The 21,642-nt window shown below is 43.9% G+C and overlaps 1 protein-coding gene across 1 annotated transcript in view; it reads left to right on the top strand.

Annotated features, from left to right (window-relative positions):
• AKAP12 (A-kinase anchoring protein 12) overlaps positions 1-21,642 on the top strand; it is a 73,691-nt gene that overhangs the window by 26,722 nt on the left and 25,327 nt on the right. The window contains exon 2 of the mRNA XM_070417466.1: positions 11,593-11,707. Coding sequence (XP_070273567.1) covers positions 11,593-11,707 — 115 coding nt within the window. The remainder of the gene's footprint in view (positions 1-11,592; positions 11,708-21,642) is intronic.

Raw genomic sequence — 21,642 nt, 5'->3', positions numbered from 1 at the left:
TCCATTAGCAGAGCTGGCTGCTTCGTGACTCCCTTAAGCCATCCCTGCCCTGGTGTGGAGGAAAGTTCCTTTAGTTTTTGTTTGTTTGGTTTTGCTTTTCCACAGAGAAGGAGGCATGTCTGGAAGTCCCTGGGGATGGCTCAGTATAGCTCTCACCGCCCCTCCCCTTCCTGGCCCGGGCCTTCCAGCCCAGCAGCCCCCAGTGGGCGGGTGGGAGAGGTTCTGGCAGCGGAAGGAACCCCTGCCTTAGCGACCTCAGGACGCAGCAGATGTGAGGCCGACACTTAATCAATTGAGAAGCAGCTTCGAATTCAGCCCAGGAAGCCGTCGATGCTGTTTAGCAAACAGAGCACGGCTCTTTGTGGACCAGCAATTTGCTGCTTTTCTCTTCTGTTTCTTAAGTGTTTCAGAGATGGTGCTAGACATATTTGGAGTAGAACGTTAGAGGATCACAATCGTTATTCTTGGGTAAATCACATTATCTTAGATGGGCCATCTTTGCAAATTAAGTTCATTCTATTGCAAAGAAGACGATCGATGGATGGTGCTTGTTCATTTTCTTTCCCATCGAATGGAGCACAGACTTCGAATGGAAGGAGCAGCGGGGGGATGGATAAATTCTAACTGGATTTTTTTTCCCAATCAGCAGTCATTTTAAGCAGTGTGGGTCAAAGGCAGTACAGCCACTAAATGTGCACACGGATAGTGGATGTTATTTAATGTTGACAGTGATCCCAGTGATCCTCCTAAATAATACCTGTGCTGGGTGATATTTGGAGTAAACTTCTGTTCCCATCGCCCCATATTGCAGGCGTCTCCAGGGTGTAGAACCCGCAGCAGGTGTTGTGATGCGTGCTGCCTTGGGATGCTCAACCAACCAACCAACCAGACAACTAACAACAAATGCTAACCAACCAACCAACAACCCAACTAACAAATGAGCAAATAAACAAACTTGTCAGGATGGGAGAAGAGCTTCTTATTAAAAGACCCTCCCTCCTTCCTGGGTCTCCCTTCTGTCCTATAAGGGATGGGCCTCTGCCCCCAGGTCCTCACTCAAATCCAGACGTGCGCCTTGTTTGAGATATTGGTGTTCGCTGTGCCAAGTTTGGGCGCTGTACATATCTCATTTCTGACTCCCTCCATGGTGAGGTTTCTCATATCGTGTCTTGGGGACACGTCTTTGATTAGAAGAAATAATACTAGCATCTAAAATATTTTGCGCCTTAAAATCTAAAGTTTACTTGAGATGACGCTGGTTTCCCAATTTTGTCAAATTTTTTTTTTTTCTTTTCAAATTTTTTATTAGGATTTCCTTTATGATATAATATATGGTCACTTTTCATGCATGTTCTATGGGCATTTGAAGATACATTCTCCATTATCAATTGTCAAAATTATTTATCTGCCAGGCTAAGAAACTATTCAGGCTTTCTGTGGCATGCATTGGTTTCATACCATTTTATATTATTAAATTCCTCAGCCAGGACGTGATGTATTTCACACCAAATGCAGATCCCTTTGAGAGAAGCAGGCACTCAACGAGAGAGTAACGACTTGAAGGTGACGTGGTGTGTAGGGGTTGAGTGGGATTTGGGATCTTGACCTCTACATCTACCTCAAATGGGACTGTGAACTTGCTGGTACAGGGGCTCTGAAGGAACGCGGTGTGAGAGTTGTCAGAAATGTCTCAGGACACAATCTTGTGCTTTTAGGCAACTCGTTTTCATGGTTGTCTTCCCAGGAATATTTTGCATTTGGGGTCTGTGGAGGCGGTTGCTTTGCCCTGTACATCTTGTAGGTATGACTCAGAAGGGGGGAGAAATAGCTTGTCTTAGACATTCACGCTATATATCATAACACTAGAATATAAGCTTTAGAATATAAGCTAACTTGACAAGGTGGGTGGACACGATCTTGATAGGGTGTAGGCCCCACCCACTGGGGCCCAGTGTCAAATAAGTAGCCAATAGGTATTAGGTGCTTAGTTTTCTGTTAAACATGGAACGTTAGCATTGTTTTGAAGTTTAAGAAGAGTGGAAATAAAGTGAGAGTGGGACTTGTTCCCTGTCCTTAACACAAAAGCCATCTGAACCGTGGTTCACTGGATCTGTTAGATGGTTTATGTCATTGATCCAACACAACGGTACTATAACTAGGAATGCATTTCCTTCCTCCTTCCCTCCCTCTCTCCCTCCCTTCTGTGTTAATCCTCACCCGGGATATTTTTCCATTGATTTTTAGAGAGAGTGGAAGAGGGAGAGACAGAGAGAAACATTGATGTGAGAGAGACACATCGATTGGTTGCCTCCTGCACACAACCTGACCAGGGCCAGGGAATCTGCAACCAACTTACGTGCCCTTGACGGAAATCGAACCTGGGACTCTTCAGTCTGTGGGCCAATGCTCTATCCACGGAACCAAACCAGCTAGGGCTAGGAATGCATTTACTTGGTTTAAAGCAAGTTGGGGAAGAAAAAGACTATAATTCTTCAAGTTCAGTTCAACCTTTAGAGCTCCTTTTTGGTTCTCTGAAGGTGAGTAGTGATTCTTAACCAGGAGTGTTAGGTGGCACATTTGGGGTGGGGAACAAGGATGCCTCATGTCCTACAATCCCATGTGCAGTGTCCACCGAGAGGAAGATGCTGGTAGTGTCAGAGGCTTGGCATAGGATGCACAGGTGTCTTCAGTTGTTTTCATGGAGCATCTCTCTGTCCTAAGCACAATACAGACGTCAATGTTGTGGGGGCTCCAAACGTTCCCAGGTAGGCATTTCACATACTGGACTTCTGGTAGACCATCTTCACACAGTGAATTGCTGTCGGTGGTAGGTGGTGCTTTTCATTTCCTTAATCTCAAGCAGAGATCTTATAAATTCCCTTTGCCTGAAATCAGCACGGTTGCTCTCTCACCTCCCCAGATTTAGAGCTCTTTGTTTTCTTTTGCATACTTTCCCAGAGAATCCAGGAGTTTTAATACTTTTTAAAACAACTATAACTTTTCAGAGTAGGGCAGTATTTGACTGAAATGTTGTGTGTTAAAACATGCTGTATTTACCCTGGTGTCTTTACTTAGGAGGGATGTTAATAGCTGTGGCTCACAAAGGGTTCTGCAAGTCATTTTAGAAAAAAATGCATCATAAAGAGTTTCCAAAGTCAAATAAATCTGCTTATCTTTTCTAGATCAGAGTTCCCAAGCCAGTTTGAGCACAGAACACTTCTGAGATAATTCCTGGTATAATGGCATTGGTATATCTGGTATATTACCATTATGCTTGGCTACTAGTTTGGGAAAAAGCTGATCTTTGAAATTTAGAGACCTAATTTGTAGATAACATTCTTTTTTTGTTTCTTATCCATCTATCTCTGTCCATCTTTCTTTCTACCTCATCCTGCAGCATTTTTCTTTTATCCATGTTGATTTAATCTCTGCTGAAGAATTTTCTAAGTTTTAAACCTGAATCCTGACATTGATAATTCTTAGCATTATGCATTTCCTTATGTCTTCCTTGTTGTTTTTTTTACAGGCCAATGAATTGTTTCATTTCTTTTTTAAAAATTCTTGCCCCTTTTCCCGCCATATACCCTCTGCCAACTCCACCCTCTACCTGCCCCGCCCCCCCAACATTCTTTTGTTGTTGTTGTTGTTAATCCTCATCCAAGGATGTTTTTCCATTGATTTTTAGGGAGAGTGGAAGAGAGGGAAAGATAGAGAGAAACATCGATATGAGAGAAACACATTGACTGGTTGCCTCCTGCACGAGCCCTGACCAAGGCCCAGGCTGGGGAGCAGCCTGCAACCAAGGTATGTGCCCTTGACTGGAATCGAACCTGGGACCCTTTGGTCCACAGGCCGACACTCTATTCGCTGAGCCAAACCGTCTAGGCCCCCCCACCCCCCACCCCAACATTCTTAATAAAATGAGTTCACCTGAAGTGGGCAGTGTCCTTTGGGATTTAAGTAATCAAAATGAGATATTATTCTCTAAAACACTCAACAATTTGAATACTGTTCAATTAAAATGAAAATTAATTATGCACGCTAAAAGCAAATAGTGATTTTCAGTGGCTCTCTTAGCATTCATTCTTTCTCTCATGTCTGTCTGGAAGAATGAGTCTGAGTTAAGTAAGGCAGTTACTTAACTACCGTAAGTAATTTTCACAAATTCTACTGAAAACTAAGAGCAATCAGGGATTTGTCGGCAGTGACCAGAGACTGTCTATGTGGTTTTTATACCCTTCACCAAGTGGCATTTATGCACCCATAGGCTCATGTGCTGTTCAGATACTATTCCAGAAACTTCCCTTATATAGTGCATTGCAATTTCAAAGGCAAAATAAGATTAATCTTCGCATCCTGCACATTAGAATATTTTCCACTAGGATTTAATTAAATCCATGGTGCACAATGAAAACAGTCTAAGCCAATCAAGTAGGAACTTGGTTAAATGTTGCTCCTTTGTGAGTATTTTTTACTTCTGGCAGTTGGTAGGGGGATGTTGTCCAGTTGAACAACACTGTGGACTCCAAGTCAGATCTAAGAAATGAAGACCTGCAAGATAAAATGCTGGTGTATGGAGAGTCCAGACAGCTGGACCCTGCGCTTGCTTTCTTCTTTTTAAAAATATATCTTTATTGATTTCAGAGAGGAAGGGAAAGGGAGGGAGAGATAGAAGCATCAATGATGAGAAAGAATCATTGATCAGCTGCCTCCTGCAACCCCCCCTATGGGGGATCGAGCCAGCAACCCCAGGCATGTTCCCTGACCAGGAATCGAACCTCAACCTCCCGGTTCATAGTTCGGTGCTCAACCATCGAGCCACACCGGCCTGGCTGGACCCTATGTTCTCATTGTACGGGGCTGGCAGCCATCCTGACTCTGGATGATGGTGATGAGATGCCCATCCCCGCCCTTTCTGGGTCCTTGAAACTATCGCCATCCTGTTAGAAGCAGTGTCACCGGTCAGATTATGTTTGTTCCCGGGTTTTGATTTGTGGAATATCTGAGTGGAAGGAAGTAGCAAGCGGAGGTTTTATTTAAAGATCAGAGGCTTCAGGGTGTGAAGAGTTGAGTGGGGGAAGCTGTCACACTTACAGGAGGCTCTGTCATCCCTTCCAGGGGGAAAATTGGGGGCAGAAAGGTCAGCTTCTCAGAGACCAGGGCTGCTTCTGTTTACAGGTCACTAGCATCGCTCCCGACCGGGGGACACTGTCCTCTTGGTCCGAGAGAGCTCTCGGCTCAACGTGCTGACAGTTCCTCGGAAACTGGATACACAGTTCATATTCCGTCTCTGAAAAGCCTTGCAAGTTAAAAGATCTCATCTTTTTCTTTTGTGGGTTGCCTTAAATCTTATTTAAATTCGTGGAATGTAAATTATGTCTTCCTTCTATATAAGGATTGCTGTAGTGCCACTTTCTATAGATCTTGAGTTAATTAGAAATTAGATCACGATGAAGGGATGAAACAGTTTACTATTTAAAACACAAAACAATTAAAAATCCTGTCGACTGTTCTGAAGCTTTCTGGACTTCACATATTTTATTGACTGCACCCCAAGGTTAAACTGCAAGAAGCTCCTCTAAAGAAAACGTATTGTTTTTCTTTCAATTCTGGAAAATTTCAAGCCATCCTCAAGAGCAGAGGATACTATAACAAACACCCGTGTACCCACCCCCCAGCTTCCGCTGTCATCAACATTGTACCAAGCTTATTTTGTCTCATGTTAATTTTTATATTTTCTTTGAGCATTTTAAAGCATACAGGATATGTCGTCTGTAGATCCAGCATTATATACCTGTAAGCGCTGAGGGTGTTATAAAACAGTATACCCACATTATTATATCACACATTACAGGATTTCCAATAATGTTACAGCATCTTAAAGAAAACCTTTGAAAGTATTTGAACACGGATGTTGCTATACGGTTTTCTTTCTGCATCTCGGAGGGGGCTCGCCCGTGTAGATGCTTTCATCTTGAGACACGGCTTCTTCCAGCTGGCTTGTTGGAAAGCACCGCTGTGGGGAGAGGCCGAGAGGGATTAAAGAGTTCAGGCCGGATTGCTCACAAAAATTAGGGCTAAAATTCGTATTCTATGGATTGTTGATGGAGTAATCGGTTCCCACATTTAGCCTCCACTTTGGTTCCTGCCTGTTTCTAGGAATTTAAATATACATTGGACATGCTTATAGCGTAACAGTCAATGGACTTTAGGGCCCAATGAATGTTTCGCTTTTATAACGATAAAGTGAATAAAACTTACACCATGATTCTTCCTCAGTCCCTCTCCAAAGGATAAAACCAAACAATCCCACAGAGGTAGCCATTGTTAAAGATTTGAGACATGATTCCTGACTTTTTTTTTAATTTTTAAAAATTATTTATTTATTTATTTATTTATTGTTAATCCTCACCTGAGGATATTTTTCCATTGATTTTTAGAGAGAGTGGAAGGGAGAGGGAAAGACAGAGAGAAATATTGATGTGAGAGAAACACATCTATTGGTTGCCTCCTGCATGCGCCCGACCAGGGACCTGGCCAGGGAGGAGCCTGCAACCAAGGTATGTGCCCTTCCTTGACTTGAATCAAACCTAGGACCCTTTGGTCCTCAGGCTGATGCTCTATCCACTGAGCCAAACTGGCCAGGGCTCATTTCTGACTTTTTTTTAAATGCTTCTACAAACATAGGAGCAAGCACTTTCCCCCACCTCCCTTCCTGTTAGTTATTTTTGTTTTAATTTAAAGAAATTATAAAGCAACAAACAGTCTCAGCAGCTTGCTTTTTTTCACTTTCATTGGGGACATCTACCCACATCATTGTGTCTAGATTTACGTCATTCCTTTTATTGCTTTCTATGATATGGATATGTCATAATTTCATTCTTCCCTCTACTGATAGATGTTTAAGATTGTTGCTATGATCAATTATTGTGTGTTGCGCATCTTGCATGTGTATACAGATCCATATCTGTTAGAATGGGTGGAGCCAATGGACGTGCACACTTAAACTTATTCACCAAAGACATTTATTGACCTATACTCTGATTTAGATTTTCTTCTCTTTGACTTTTTTTTAAAGTTTTACTTTCAAAACACTTTTCTATTAGAACGAAGGAAACACATTGAGGAGTTTTCTTTACAAATTTTGTCATGGTTTTAAAATTCCTTCCAAGTAATCTTTTTTATTCTAATTATGTGTGTTTCCTTGTTATATTCATGAGGTTCTGGTTCCTTCCTGCCTACACCCACTTAACAGTTCTGCTTCGTGGGGTTTGCTGCTGGAGTCGGGGTGAACTGCAGGCTCGCAGCCCCATCTACCACCTGGAATGTGGGACCCGGGGCCCCTCCCACCCAGTGCGTCATCCAGTGAGAATGAACCGCCAGGAGCATCGCTTTGGTGGTGAACATAGTGACCTTAGCAGGCCCACCTCCTCTTCCCCAACATCCTGACAGCTGTCAAGAGCGCATCTGTTTTGTCCATTCATTAAAGAGCTTGAGACTCCCATGGCTGACTCCAGTGGAGAAGGAAGGGGAGCAAAATCTGGTCATTTTTCTGCAATGCCTTGGCTACCATTTTGGAGATTGTCCGTTGTTCTTACAGGAACAGGAGGAAAGCACTGTTGCTGGAAGCACTGGAGATCTTTTTTTCACCGTTTTGTTTAGTTGTAATGTGGTAATACTTTACGGGAGTGAACTCTGGCTGACCTTCTCAGAGGATATAAGCTTGAAAACATTGAGGGTTTTGATTTGCTCAAAGGAGGCGTTTACCCTTTTTGAAGCGCAAAGCCAGTGGAAAATAGGTTCTCTGGTGCTGACTATGTTTAAATGCAAGGAGCCTGTCTTTCAAGTCTGGTTCCCATCTCAAAAGACATAACTTTTGAGAGAATGACTGAGGACGAGCAGTTACGTGTTTATTGATTATTGATAAAGAAATACATCCATAATATCTGAAACAATCGGGTTATAAAAAGCATGTATTCTCCCTTTTTTTAGAAAATGAATGCCCATAGGCATATATAGACAGAAAGGACTTAAATGTTAAGGAGTGTGGGTTAGGTTTCTTATGATTTGGGGTGACCTTAATGTACTGGTAACTCTTAGAGGCACCTGAACCCTTAGCAACAGTATGAGTTATTTAGATGGTTTAGGATGGGAGGAAAGGAAAACAAGGCCCCCCTTTTTCTGGCGAGGAAAAGTTAATTACCCATCCTCTAGAACACAAGAGGTTTTGTAAAAAGCATCTCCAAGTGGAGCACAGAGCAGTGAAAATGCCTGGGTGTGGCGAGGAACGAAGTCCCATTTTTGTGTGGGGCGTCAGTGTGTCATGGACTCTGACTGCTCACTTGAGACATTACCCAGGGGTCACAGTATGGGTGCACTTGCTGGACCCAAGCTATGAATATGCTAAAACTCAATTTTAACAATGTCACCGTCATAAATTGCCTGTCACCAAAGTCACCTCATCAAGTGCCTTCCTGAAGTAGAGACAGTTGCCTGAGGCCACTGGGAATGACTAATCTAACATTTATCTACCACATTTCACATACAAAGTTGGCTGACAGGTTATCTTAGTTTTTAAGACTCACTTTATTTACATCGTCTAATATACATCATATGCATATAACATTTTTTAATCATTTTTTATTTTCAATTACAATTGATATACATTATTATTTTGATTTCAGGTGTACCCTCTCCCCACATGATTAGACATTATGTAACTTACTAAGTGATCATCTTGATAAATCTCGCACCCACCTGGCACCATAATTAGTTATTAGAATACTAGAGGCCTGGTGCACAAAATTCGTGCACTCGGGGGGGGGGGGGGGTGTCCCTCAGCCTGGCCTGCGCCCTCTCACAGTCCGGGACCCCTCACTCCTTACCGCCCACCTGCTCACTGCTCCTTACCGCTGGGCTCACTGCTCCTTAGCACTGCCTCAGAGGTGGGAGAAACTCCCGCCGCCACCACTGCGCTTGCCAGCTGTGAGCTCGGCTTCTGGCTGAGCAGTGCTCCCCCTGTGGGAGCGCACTGACCACCAGGGGACAGTTCCTGCATTGAGTGTCTGCCTCCTGGTGGTCAGTGCGTGTCATAGCGACCGGTCGTTCCTGCCGTTTGGTCAATTTGCATATTAGCCTTTTATTATATAGGATTACTGACTATATTCCCTATGCTGTACTTTACATCCCCATGACTATTTTGTTACAACCAATTTGTACTTCTTAATCCCTTCTCCTTTTTCACTCATTCACCTAAATATACATAAAACATTTCTAAATGTGGATGAAAGTTTGTGCCTGTGTCCTATAAGATCCTTCACGTTAAAAGATACTCAATTTGACTCCTTTGTGAATTATCAAATTGGATTTGATAGCTCACAAAGCATTATGAGAAATCTTTCAAGAATTATAGAAACTCTGTAGAACTCTAAATTCTATAAAACTTCAGCATTCTGGTTCCTAAACCAGGCGCACAGTTGACCAACATTTACTGCATTGATATTAATGAGTTAGAACAGCTTTCTCATGTTCCCTGTTGAGTTTGCCCTATTGTGGTGTATATGTCAGCATTTTTTAGGTCTGGGATTCATGGGGTTACCGTGTAGCCTAAGATAATATGTTTCTTGCTTTCCTCCCTTGGCTCTTCTTCATGTTATTAATCAAATGTAAGTCTAACCTGTGCACAGAACTAGTGGGATTAAGTGAAAATACTCATAATCACTGACATTTTTGCTGATGGGCCTTGTGGAGTCCTCCCTCCCCTACCTTTGCTCTTGTCATTGGGTTTCATTTAAAAGTCCCATCTTTCATATTTTGGTAAGAGAAGAACTTAAGTGGAAATGTAATCTGAGTATTCTGACTAATAAATGGACTCAGCATGGGCCTGTGGAAGCCAACCAGTCCATGGGCAGTGCATTAAAGTGCAGTGGTACTAGGTCAGGAGGTGGCTCATGCAATTGAAGGGCAGCTTTGCCGGGAGCAGAGAACAGCCAGGTGAAATGAATGCAGCACAGTTCAAGCCTTCTAGGTGGACCGTCGTGAACCCACTGTTCCTTTAAGGCTCTGATGGGAGTCACTGATTTGGCCAGCCTGTCGGCAGCGTGGAGTGATGCCAAATGGAGTGTTAAGCTTTGAGGTTTCTTTGGGGTCCAGGGCTGGATACTGTGGAATACTCCTTTGAGGCGTTTTATCACTGTGTGTAATAACAGGTCCTGCAACAATTTATCGTGTTGTAGGAAAACCCTGGAAGTGGTCAGTGGTGAGTCCTGGCCTCCAGGCCACAGCTGCCTCCATTCCTGAGCTTGTCCAGCCAACCTGCAGTCTCTTGTCCTCACCTGTGAAATGGAATCCATGGCACCTGCTACGTTGGCTTTAAGATAAATGAGAAAAGTACATGAGCTATAAAGCATTGTTGAAATCTTTAGGTTCCTGTGGGTTATTGTGCTATTTTTGTTATTTATTTATTTTTAAAATATATTTTTATTGATTTCAGAGAGGAAGGGAGAGGGAGAGAGAGAGATAGAAACTTCAATGATGAGAGAGAATCATTAATCTGCTGCCTCCTGCATGCCCCCTACTGGGGATCGAGCCCGCAACCCTGGCATGTGCCCTTGACCGGAATCAAACCTGGAACCCTTGAGTCTGCCAGGCCGATTATCCACTGAGCCAAATCAGCTATGGTTTATTGTGCTATTTTTATTTGGCTTACAATTTTTTTACCTGTAGTCTCAGGATTTAAAAAATGGCCTGACGGCATGTCTGTATGTCTATTGTTTTTGCAACTGATGACCTCAATTGCACAAGCTATCCAATAGGGAAGATTGCAAATGACCATTTTAGTAATATTTTTATGGAAAAACAATAACTCATAAAAACGTGTTACATACCTCTTTGTTCACTTTGGATAAACTGGCCTTTGAACCATGGGGTCTTTCAACTTGCCCCCCTTCTCTGCATCCACTACCCCCTTCTCAAACTCCCCTTGCCTGGGAACTTAGACCTCAGTGGTACCTTTACTTCCTCTGAGAAGCCCTTCTGACACCCCAGCCTGGGTTAGGGCCCTCAGTTACTGTCCTTTGTTCTATGTGTTCCTCCTTCATGACAGTTTCCATAGCTGCGAGTTAGTAATTATTATTTTTAACTGTCTGCCCTCTATCTTGAGAAGGACACATTGTCACTTATGCATATTCTAGTCAAATACGCATAACTTCTAACCACAAGGAAACATTAAAGTAAAAGACTTTTTAAAAAATCTGCGTTCCATGGTAGTTTATAAGCTCAAAATGGTGGGGACCACACCTGACGTATTTATTGTTTGTTATATCTCAAATAAGCCTGGAATGGTGGGTGTGTTAATCATGCATGGTATTCAGGTGAGTGAATGAATTGTGTGCATACTTATCTGCTTAACAGTAGCTCCTTGTACCTATTGTAAAGTAGTTGGATCATTCAGATGAATAAAAAAGGCTTAAATCTTCATTGTCATCGACCCTCCTTTCTCTGTATTTCTCCTCAAAATGATTTCTTTTTCTTGAAGTTACAGGATTTCTAACTTGGCCGTGAAGACTGAAATTAAGTTTTGTCTTCCCATAGCTCCTACAGAAGAATGGCCAGCTGTCCACCCTCAACGGCTTAGCTGAGCAAGAAGAGCTCACCCCGCAGGAGGGCGTCCTGAATGGCCAGGAGGAGGAAGTCATTGTCCCAGAGGGTAAGTCACCCTTCCCGGCTCTGAGCAGAACCACAGGGGCAGGAGGGCAAACGACACCTGCAGTGAACCCAGGAGAGGAGTAAACACAGGTCTGGGCAGGATGTGTATATACCGTTATCCTCCCTGGGGGTGGGTGGTGTTGACCAGACAAGCAGTGAATTGGTTACAAAAGGAAATATTTATCTGGCCATTTGGGTAGGTCCCTACACTGAGGTTAGGAAGTTATGTACCAATTCTTGGGTACAGGAAGTGAAGTCACGTTTCCTCTTTCTTAGATGTCCTTACCTGGAGCGTCATGTTTTTTGTTTTGTGTTTCCACTGTTGCCTTGTCCCAATTACTTGTCTGGTGTCTAATGTGAACCCTCGGAAATGCTGGAGTCCTGTTGCTTTAAGAGTCAGTATCTACACAGATGTGTCAGTAGTGTGCGTTCCCCGCTGGGCGCCTCTCTTTGCCTAAACTGTGAGATATTGTAGGTGCGTAGCCCTTGAGCCTTGAGGTCCTAGAGGGGTGGTTACTGGAAATCGAGCCTCCCACCACAGAACCAGGGGTTTGATTTCAGCCCATGAGGAGTGGCGAGAACCACACCTTCGTGTCAGAATCAAGCCCCCGTGAAGGCCCACATGTGAAGGGCCACATGTTGAAGAACCTGGCTCTGTCCTTGTTCTCTTCTCGTCATTCTCTTTCGTCATCAGTGAAGGAATAACTTAACAGCCACTATCGGAGGACATACACGGATGATTTGGCACAAGGTAAACCGACTCCGTAATGTGAACGAGACAAGTGAATGGGAAAGCCCTGTGAGAGGAGACCGGCCATTGCCTGGGTTACATGAGATTCTTCCAACACGTGGGACCCGTTTTTGTTTGATGGCCCCATAAAACTGCTTCGAGCTGTAGGGTGGGAAGTTTGTCCTGTCTTCCCTTCCAGATTATTTGGCTGGTCAGACAGTATGACGTGACAAATTAACAGGAGAAAAACAAATTTAATTAGGGACATTCAGGGGGTCTGGGGCTCGGGGGTGTATAAAGATAGGAGACACAAAAGGCAGCCAGGTGATTGAATCTTTATAACCTCTTGAGCTAGGAAAGGGGTGGGGTCTGGAGATACAAAGAGGAGGAAGGCCGAGGGGATGCTTGGGAAACAGAGGTTGCTTAGGTGAAGCGGGGTTTCTGGTACTAGCTCTCTTACTGGTACCAACTCCCTTTCCCATGTGGCAATTGAGCATGGAGGTGAAGAGTTTTTCCTGAATCTGCTGGGTTTTGATTGCCTTTAGCTCCAAATAACCCTCCGACCAAAGTGGCATATTGAGAGACTTGCTTTATGCCAGTGGTTCTCAACCTGTGGGTCGCGACACCTTTGGCGGTCGAACGACCCTTTCACAGGGGTCTCCTAAGACCATCCTGCATATCAGATATTTACATGACGATTCATAACAGTAGCAACATTACAGTTAGGAAGTAGCAACGAAAATAATTTTATGGTTGGGGGTCACCACAACATGAGGAACTGTGTTTGAAGGGCCAGAAGGTTGAGAACCACTGCTTTAAGCCCTTCAGTGCTGATCTTCCTATGGCACGATAGGCACAATAGAAAGTTAGGATACAGACAAGTCTCCCAGCAGGAGGGTTTGCATAACCTAATATAGAGTTTCAAATCATTTCCTCCAAAATAATCGGAAGGGCCCAACCCAGACTCCAAAGTCTCACACTTTGTCCAAATCACACTTTGTCCAAATTTGCCAGCAGCAGATTTGGAGTCTTCCATGGCCGAGCCAGCGTGCTGGGGCCTTCAGGGAAGATGAAAACAGCTGAGAAATGGCCCATCACCTATGGTGCTCTCCTTCCTGGGGGACAGGAAACTAGCCTGTGGAAGGATAGATGCCGCAGATAAAAATAAGGTTAAGACGGGGTGGTGGTCTCATGAATTCTGTAGGAGATGAGAGCTGCTCCGAGTTCAGGTGGGGCAATCATTTGAGGCCAGTGGGTGGGGTAAGATCTGGGGGCTGAGGCGAGGTTGCGTTTAGATGTTTGGAGACCGGATGCTGCCAAAGTGAGAATAACAGCCAACACGTCACCATTTTTTTTTTTTTTCAGTTGATCAGCATAGCCAGGTTCTATCTTTTTTTTTTTTTAATTAAATCTTTATTGTTCAGATTACATTTGTTCCTCTTTTTTTCCCCCCCATAACTCCTCTCCTCCCAGTTCTTCCTGCCCCACCCTCCGCCCTCACTCCCCACCCACTGTCCTCATCCATAGGTGCACGATTTTTGTCCAGTCTCTTCCCACATCTCCCACTCTCCTTTCCCCCCCAAGAATAGTCAGTCCATTCCCTTTCTATGTCCCTGATTCATTATAATCACCAGTTCATTCTGTGCATCAGATTATTTATTCACTTGATTCTTAGATTCACTTGTTGATAGATGCTTGTTTGTTGTTCATAATTTGTATCTTTACCTTTTTCTTCTTCTTCCTCTTCTTAAAGGATACCTTTCAGCATTTCGTATAATACTGGTTTAGTGGTGATGAACTCCTTTAGCTTTTCCTTATCTGTGAAGCTCTTTATCTGACCTTCAATTCTGGATGATAGCTTTGCTGGATAAAGTAATCTTGGTTGTAGGTTCTTGGTATTCAGCACTTTGAATATTTCTTGCCATTCCCTTCTGGCCTGCAAAGTTTCTGTTGAGAAATTAGCTGACAGTTGTATGGATATTCCCTTGTAGGTAATTGAGTCTCTTTCTCTTGCTGCTTTTAAGATTCTCTCTTTGTCTTTTGCTCTTGGCATTTTAATTATGATGTGTCTTGGTGTGGTCCTCTTTGGATTCCTTTTCTTTTGGGTTCTCTGCACTTCTTGGACCTGTAAGTCCATTTCTTTCACCAGGTGGGGGGAAGTTTTCTGTCATTATTTCTTCAAATAGGTTTTCAATATCTTGCTGTCTCTCATCTTCTATAATTCTGATGTTAGTGCGTTTGAAACTGTCCCAGAGGCTCCTTACACTATCTTCGTATTTTCGGATTCTTTTTTCATTTTGCTTTTCCGGTTGGGTGTTTTTTGCTTCTTCGCATTTCAAATCTTTGACTTGATTCTTGCGCTCCTCTGGTCTGCTGTTGGGTGTCTGTATAATATTCTTTATTTCAGTCCGTGTATGCTTAATTTCTAGTTGGTTCTTTATCACAACATCGAGGGTCTCATTAGATTTCTTGAGGCTCTCATCAAGTTTATCGGCAGTTTCTAGCAAATTATTGAAAGCCCTCAAAAGTGCGTTTTTTAGCTCTATATCCTCCATTTCTGTCATGTTTTCTTGTCTCCGCATTTTTTATGCTTTCTTGGTGCACCCCCTAGTGGTCTTTGTGCGCAGTCTTGTTCTAGTTAAGCCTTGATTGTTGTAGTTAATACTAGAGGGATTTGACCACCAGGCCTACTGGCTGTGAGAATCAGCTGTGTCTGCAGTGGGAAAACTTCTGTCCTCTGGAGAAGTGCTAATCTAGCCTTTGCCTGAGGCTGTCCGGCAAATGGCTCTGCGCAGGGCTTGGGCAGGTCAGGTCACAGGGGATCAACAGGACGGGTGGAGGGAGCAGTTATGGCTGCTCTCAGTCCCGTTCCCAGAGGCTCTGCTTCTCAGAACCCCAGCAACTGCTGCAAACCTCGGAGAGAAAGCTGCCCTCACGTTCCGACTGATGCCAGACAGTCCCGCTTCTCCCGTTTGAGTCTGAGTCCCTAGAGACTCGCCCGGATCTGGAGCTCAGAGTCTGAGACTCCCTCCTGATTGAAAACGACAACCTCGCCCTCAGCCACCAGCTGGCTCCACGCACACCTCCGTACCTTTGTATTTTCCACACTGCGCCGCCTCTGAGCCTCAGTATGCTGTTCTCTTTCCTTCTAGTTGAAGAATCTCTCCTCAGCCAGCCTTCCTGTGGTTCTGGGTGATGTCCGTTCCGTCTTTTAGTTGTATTTTTGAAGTGGTTGTTTGCGGCAGCAATCTCCGGTGTTTACCTATACCGCCATCTTGGTTTCCTCGCCAGGTTCTATCCACGTCACCAGTTTTTATTATGGGTTCTGGAACTGTGCCTTTTGTGCATTATGGCCTTAAAAAGTGACAGCGCCCCTGTGAGGTGGGCTGATGCCATTCCCAGGATTCAAGCCCATGTCGGCACATTGCCAAGCTCCAGCTTTCAGCTGCTGTGCTGTTGCCGTGCGGGGCGTGTCCACAGGCTCGCCTATTGGAACTATGTACTCGGAGCAAAGGATAGGATAGAAACCCAGACAGGAAAACAGCCGGTGCTGGGCCCTGAAAGAAGGGTGGAGAATAGAAGGCATTTGGTAGACAGTATCACTGAAATGTGCCACCGAGGTCGTGCTGGGGTCAGGCTGTTACCTGACGTGTTGTGTGGGATTGCTAAGAGAAGGGAGACCGGGCAGGTGACCACATTTCCATATAATCCTTTCTATCTGTGGCATGTTTGCTGGAGGTCTGCTGGCTGTCTTCCTTTAGTCCAGATATGATTTCATTCACTTTTCAGCCATGTGGGTCAACACTGATTGTTCTAGAAAGCGACCTGTCCCCACCCTAGGCTTACTCCATTGTCTCCCTAAGCCCACTCAGGCGTCTGACCCTGGCCTTGGGGCTGCTGAGCAAATAGTAAATGCCTCGTGCAGGAAGAGTGGACATTCATATACCTCGTCTTTCAAAAGATCCTGAAAAGGCTTGTCATCTTGGAAAGAACACACACACACACACACACACACACGCACACACACACACACACAGAGAGCCAAGGGCTGCCCAGGCCCCCAGAGGCCCTGCCTTTGGGATGAGCTTTCACTGTTTTAGACTGAACTGTTTCTCCTATGAGTTACTGGGTCTCTGAGGCAGCTTCGTACACTTGTTGTTTGTTTGTTTGTTTTTTCTGTTCCCACTTTGTCTACCTGGTAAGGTAAATATGGAGTCCTGGTGTTAAATTGTTAAACAATATTTTTTGTGCTTTTTCTCTTGACATCAGTGATGGCCTATGGTTAGATTTCATAGTTATTTCCAGAAATGGAATTAAATGCTGGAACAAAAAAAGATTTTTAAAACATTATATCTTGGTCTGGGTCCAATTTTAGGTTTAAAACTTTTGCAAATTTAGAACTTTTAGATGAAAAAAAAAAAAGGCAAAACTCAATCTTAGTATCTGTTGGGCAGGTTATTTTTCCCCCTAAACAAATGGGAAAATTCAACACTGTGACATTAAACATATAAAGACCCTTCCTTGTTCTGGCAGTAACATATTTGGTTGTTAAAGGACCTAGAGAACTCACTGTGTATACCAGCAAGCAAGCGATTGTCTCGGGTTTTAATACGTTTGAATTTATCGTTGACAAGGCATCTTTTTTTTTTTTTTTTTTTTGCCTTTCTGCAGAGTAGACACAGCCAACTTCGTAAAGCATGTGAGAGCCGTGTTTCCCCTCCACTTTTCACAGGTCACATGTGTTTGTGTGAGCAAATAAACAGTGGTGGTCTTCTTTTGGTTTTGACATGTTTGCTCACACGGACTTTGTACTATTTGCACACCCAGAGTGAGGACATTTGCACCAGCAGTTGGGTGCTGTGCGCTAGCATTGGCCACTGGGGGCCGCTGCTTTCAGAGTATCTCCCCACTAACGAGAGAACAGGCTGTGCTGCCCTCCTCAGAGAATGGTGACCAGGTTGCTCAGGTAATGAGCATGGGGACCATGGTTGTATATCTGCTTTGACCCCAGGGGCAACACTCATCCCAAGAAAAATAAAGACCCGCCTGGCCGGTGTGGCTCAGTGGTTGAGTGTCGACTTATGAACCAGGAGGTCACGGTTTGATTCCTGGTCAGGGCACATGCCCGGTTGTGGGCTTGATCCCTAGTAGGAGGTGTGCAGGAGGCAGCTGATCAGTGATTCTCTCTCATCATTGATGTTTCTATCTCTCTCTCCCTCTCCCTTCCTCTCTGAAATCAATAAAAATATATGTTTAAAAAAAGAAAAAATAAAGACCAAAAAGACCCCAAAATGTTGTTGCTTAAAGCAGCAGCTTTTCTGAGGGTGGGTTTCTGACCTGTCACAGGATTCCACTTTTCTGTATCTGGATATTTCCCACAGACACAGTTAACGAAGGAGCCATTGGCCAGTTATCTAGAAGCTTAACTTGTAACACAATGGAGAATTTCATTTTGCAAATGGTGCTTCTTAGCACCGTCTTGCGTTTATTAAATTTGCTGTTTGAACCTGCCGGCTCCTGGAGTGCAGGGCCTGTGGGATATGGCAAGGCCATAGGGTCACTGCCAAGCGATCGCAGCCCTCCCTGCGGATCTTGTTACCGTACAGAAAATCCATTCTGGAATCACAAGTAGTTTTTCTTTGCTTTTGATCATTTAAGAACTTTCTGGATAGTGAGTACCCTGGGGGCTGCTCCAGGTCTCTGTTCAAAGATGACCCCCTCCCCCCAAATACTTGTTTTTCTCTGAGAGGCTGTTTCTCTACTGGGAAGAAACGTTTTTATGATTCAAACCCTTTTCTATTTCAGTTTGTGACATAATTGGCACGTTGTTGGTATTTTCATGAAGACCTGCCTATTGCCCACATTCCTTGTTATTTCTCTCCACATCGCTAGTCAACATCTGGCATTCCACATGTCTGTGTCTTACCCTCACCTCTGCTAGGGACCGAGGAGGGATCTAGATGGTTCAATCCGGAATCCCCTGGGCCTAGAACAGTGTCTGACACATAGTAAGTGCTCAACAAATATTTGAGTAAATGAAGACAACATTTTAAGTTAGAGTTAACAATATTATACGTTTACTTCTATGGGAGAGGAGGATCTGTTTTTCGCTTTATATCCATGTATTTCCTGCATAGTTTAGCACAAAGCTTTATAGCAGTGGTTCTCAACCTTGGCTGCACATTAGAATCACCTGGGAATCTTTTTTAAAATCCTGATTTCTGGGCCTCGTCCTCCGGAAATTCTGTTTCTTTGTTATGGGGTGAGGCCACAACATTAGTAACAAAGAAACAGAATTTCCGGAGGGTGAAGCCCAGAAATCAGGATTTGTAAAAAGATTCCCAGGTGATTCTAATGTGCAGCCAAGGTTGAGAACCACTGCTTTATAGAGTCATCCGTGGCTTCTTTGTGGCATCAGCTCTGACACAGCTGGATGCTTTTCAGTCCTCGCGCTGGGCTCGCAGGCGCGTGCTAGTGGTTGCCCAGGTGTTGCCTGGAAACGTGAAATCAGACCCTGACCTGCTCGTGATTAAATGAGGACTCCTAGTCCTCAAATGCTATCTAATGTAAGTGCTCAATACACAAAGAGAGGGGTTTTTGTTTTCCCTACTCTGGTATTTCGAGTACAATATTATTGCATGACGGTTTCTCAAGCTGTATCCTGTTTTGTAATGTTTTGAAAACGAGGGAGAACATTCACAAAATAGGCCTTGAACTTAACAAAAGTACGACAGTGTGCAGTTTCTGGGAACGGTTTTAATCCATTCCCCGCTCTGTAGCGATGTTCTTAGCATGCCTCTCTGAAATTACTTATGTCATTGACAAATTTTGGGTATAATACTCTAGTGCTTTCATCTTTAAAGAAACACAGATTTTTTTTTGGTTAGTAATTAACAGTCAAGCTGTATGGAGAAGACTTTTTCCCTCTGAACTGCATCCAACTCTGACAGTGCAATGAACCTTAATTTTTCCTTCTAGCTTAAAAAATGGGGGTGGGGAAGGTAGAAGGCATAAGATCTTTATTCATTCTCCCTCCCTTTTATAAATCACTTCGTGCCACTGTGTAACCTTAATTTGAACACATCCCTTTATCTCTCTGAGCGTCAATTTCCATCTGTGACATGAGCATTTTCAGCCATCTGAAAATCTATGATCGAGTAACCTCAGAATTGGTAGTAATACAGGCATTAGGAACCAATGATGGGTTGGCCGCTGACGACACTGAAGCGACCTTGAGCAGGTGGGAATCTACTTGATAATTTCTTTGTGCCTTTTTATAAGAACACTTTTATGCTTTTTCTCGTTAGTCTGATCTTAAAAGCCATCTCCTAGATTCGAAGTTTTCGTTTGATGAACAAAAAGTTCAAGAGGGGAAAATTTATTGGAGAATGTCCCCTTGTGTAATCATTTAGGTATGAAAGAAAGGTAAGTAGTTTCATAAATGTGTCTACAGGTAACATGTCTCCCCCCCGCCACCCCCATATGGGAGAAGATGGAAATTATGTAATAGGGGTTGGTTATGGCCCAGGATGGGTGAAAGATGTTGATAAATGCCATACCTACTTGCCCTAAAGACTGCCAATCTTTAATTACTGCAGAGACTTATACGTGGCTAACGTTTAGAGGTTACTTCAGTCCTTCATGAGTAGCGTTGATGCTCTGGTCCATTTGAGGAAGAGCATTGATGAGGCAGCCTATGGGCTTGTCCAGATAATCAACCAAGATTCAGACCCTTTCCTCTGAGAGAATGAGGTGGCCCACGATGAATGGCTCTCTCACTGTGACGAAGCCACTAATGAAAACAGTAAGTTATTTTAGCCAATTAACTTATTTAATGAACATTCTGTAGGTGTTTTCTCAGAGATCGACTCCTCCCCAGTTTTACCTACTCTAGCCACTCCTAGATGGTTCTACCCTGAGATGCTCTAGAGCTCAATGTCCCCATATTAGATGAAAGGATGGCTTGATAACTTCCAGAAGACATATTCTCTGGGCTTAAACTTTACAACTTTCTAGCGTATCAATGGAGTCTTATTCCTGAGTAGCATACTTTGAATTTTTCCCAACTACTTGTGTAGCGAAAGTGTCAGTACCCTGCCGTTGTCCACCTCTTACCTCCAGTGTTAACAGTGCCTGTGTTACGTACTTTGGTGAAAAGAGATATGTGCTGGATTTAATTAATGGACGAACGGGTTGCCTGAATGTGTCTTTGTGTGGCCTTGCAGTATTTAGGCTGACACCAAACACAAGGCAGCTATCCTGCTGTGTTCCCTTGCTAGGGCTGCCATGATGAAAGGCCACAGAATGGGTAGAGTATAAACAACAGAAATTTATTTATGTATCTATTATTTAAAATTTTTTAAAAATATTTTTATTTATTTTTAGAGAAAGGGAGGGGGAAGGAGGAGGAGAGAGAGAAACAGTGATATGAGAGGGGAATATGAGAAGGAAACATGGATTGGCTGCCTCCTGCACACCCTCTACCAGGGATCTAGCCCGAAACCTGGCATGTGCCCTGACCGGGAATTGAACCAGCGACCTTTCTGTGCACAGGATGACACCCAACCAACTGAGCCACACCGACCAGGGCCAGAAATTTATTATCTCTCAGTCTGGAGGCCGGGAAGTCCAAGATCAAGGTGTCATCACGTTTAGTTTCTCTGAGGTCTCTCTTTTGGGAGGGGACACAGTTCAGCCCAGAGCACCTGCCTTCATGAGGGACCAACGAAAAGTCAGGTGGAAGGGGACGTGCGGCTGTCTATCCAGGCTCCTGCCCCCAGGTCGGAGGCTGTCCTGCTTAAACACTGGAAGGTCGGGGGTGGGGGGTTCTCTATAAAAGGAAGCCAGCGCCCCACTGCCCTGCTCTGCTCCCAGCGCTGCCTCTGGAACAGATCCCCTCCCTTCTCCGCACGGCAGCCCTCTAAATATTAGAACACATTCATCATGTCTTCTCTTTCATCTTTTCTTCCCTAGGCAAAACATCTCCAGAGAAAATAAGTCCCACATTAAAAGAACAGTGCCAGGGCTTATATATCTATTTCAAATATGAATGTGTGTGATGGAAGCTTGCCAAGCATAGCTGGGTTTCAATGTCAACATTCCTGCTCTTTAAGAATAGTCTCTCTCTCAAACTCTATAAACAGTGAGAACAACTTAGTTTGCTTCACACCAAGAGTGATTACGTACCAAAAGAATTGGTCAGAGGA

This window comes from Myotis yumanensis, unplaced genomic scaffold, assembly GCF_028538775.1.
Source record: "Myotis yumanensis isolate MYYU_CA2020_CCGP unplaced genomic scaffold, mMyoYum1.0.hap1 SCAF_6, whole genome shotgun sequence".
In the NCBI taxonomy this organism is placed as follows: Eukaryota; Metazoa; Chordata; class Mammalia; order Chiroptera; family Vespertilionidae; genus Myotis; species Myotis yumanensis.
This window is presented reverse-complemented; position numbering and strand designations above follow the sequence as displayed.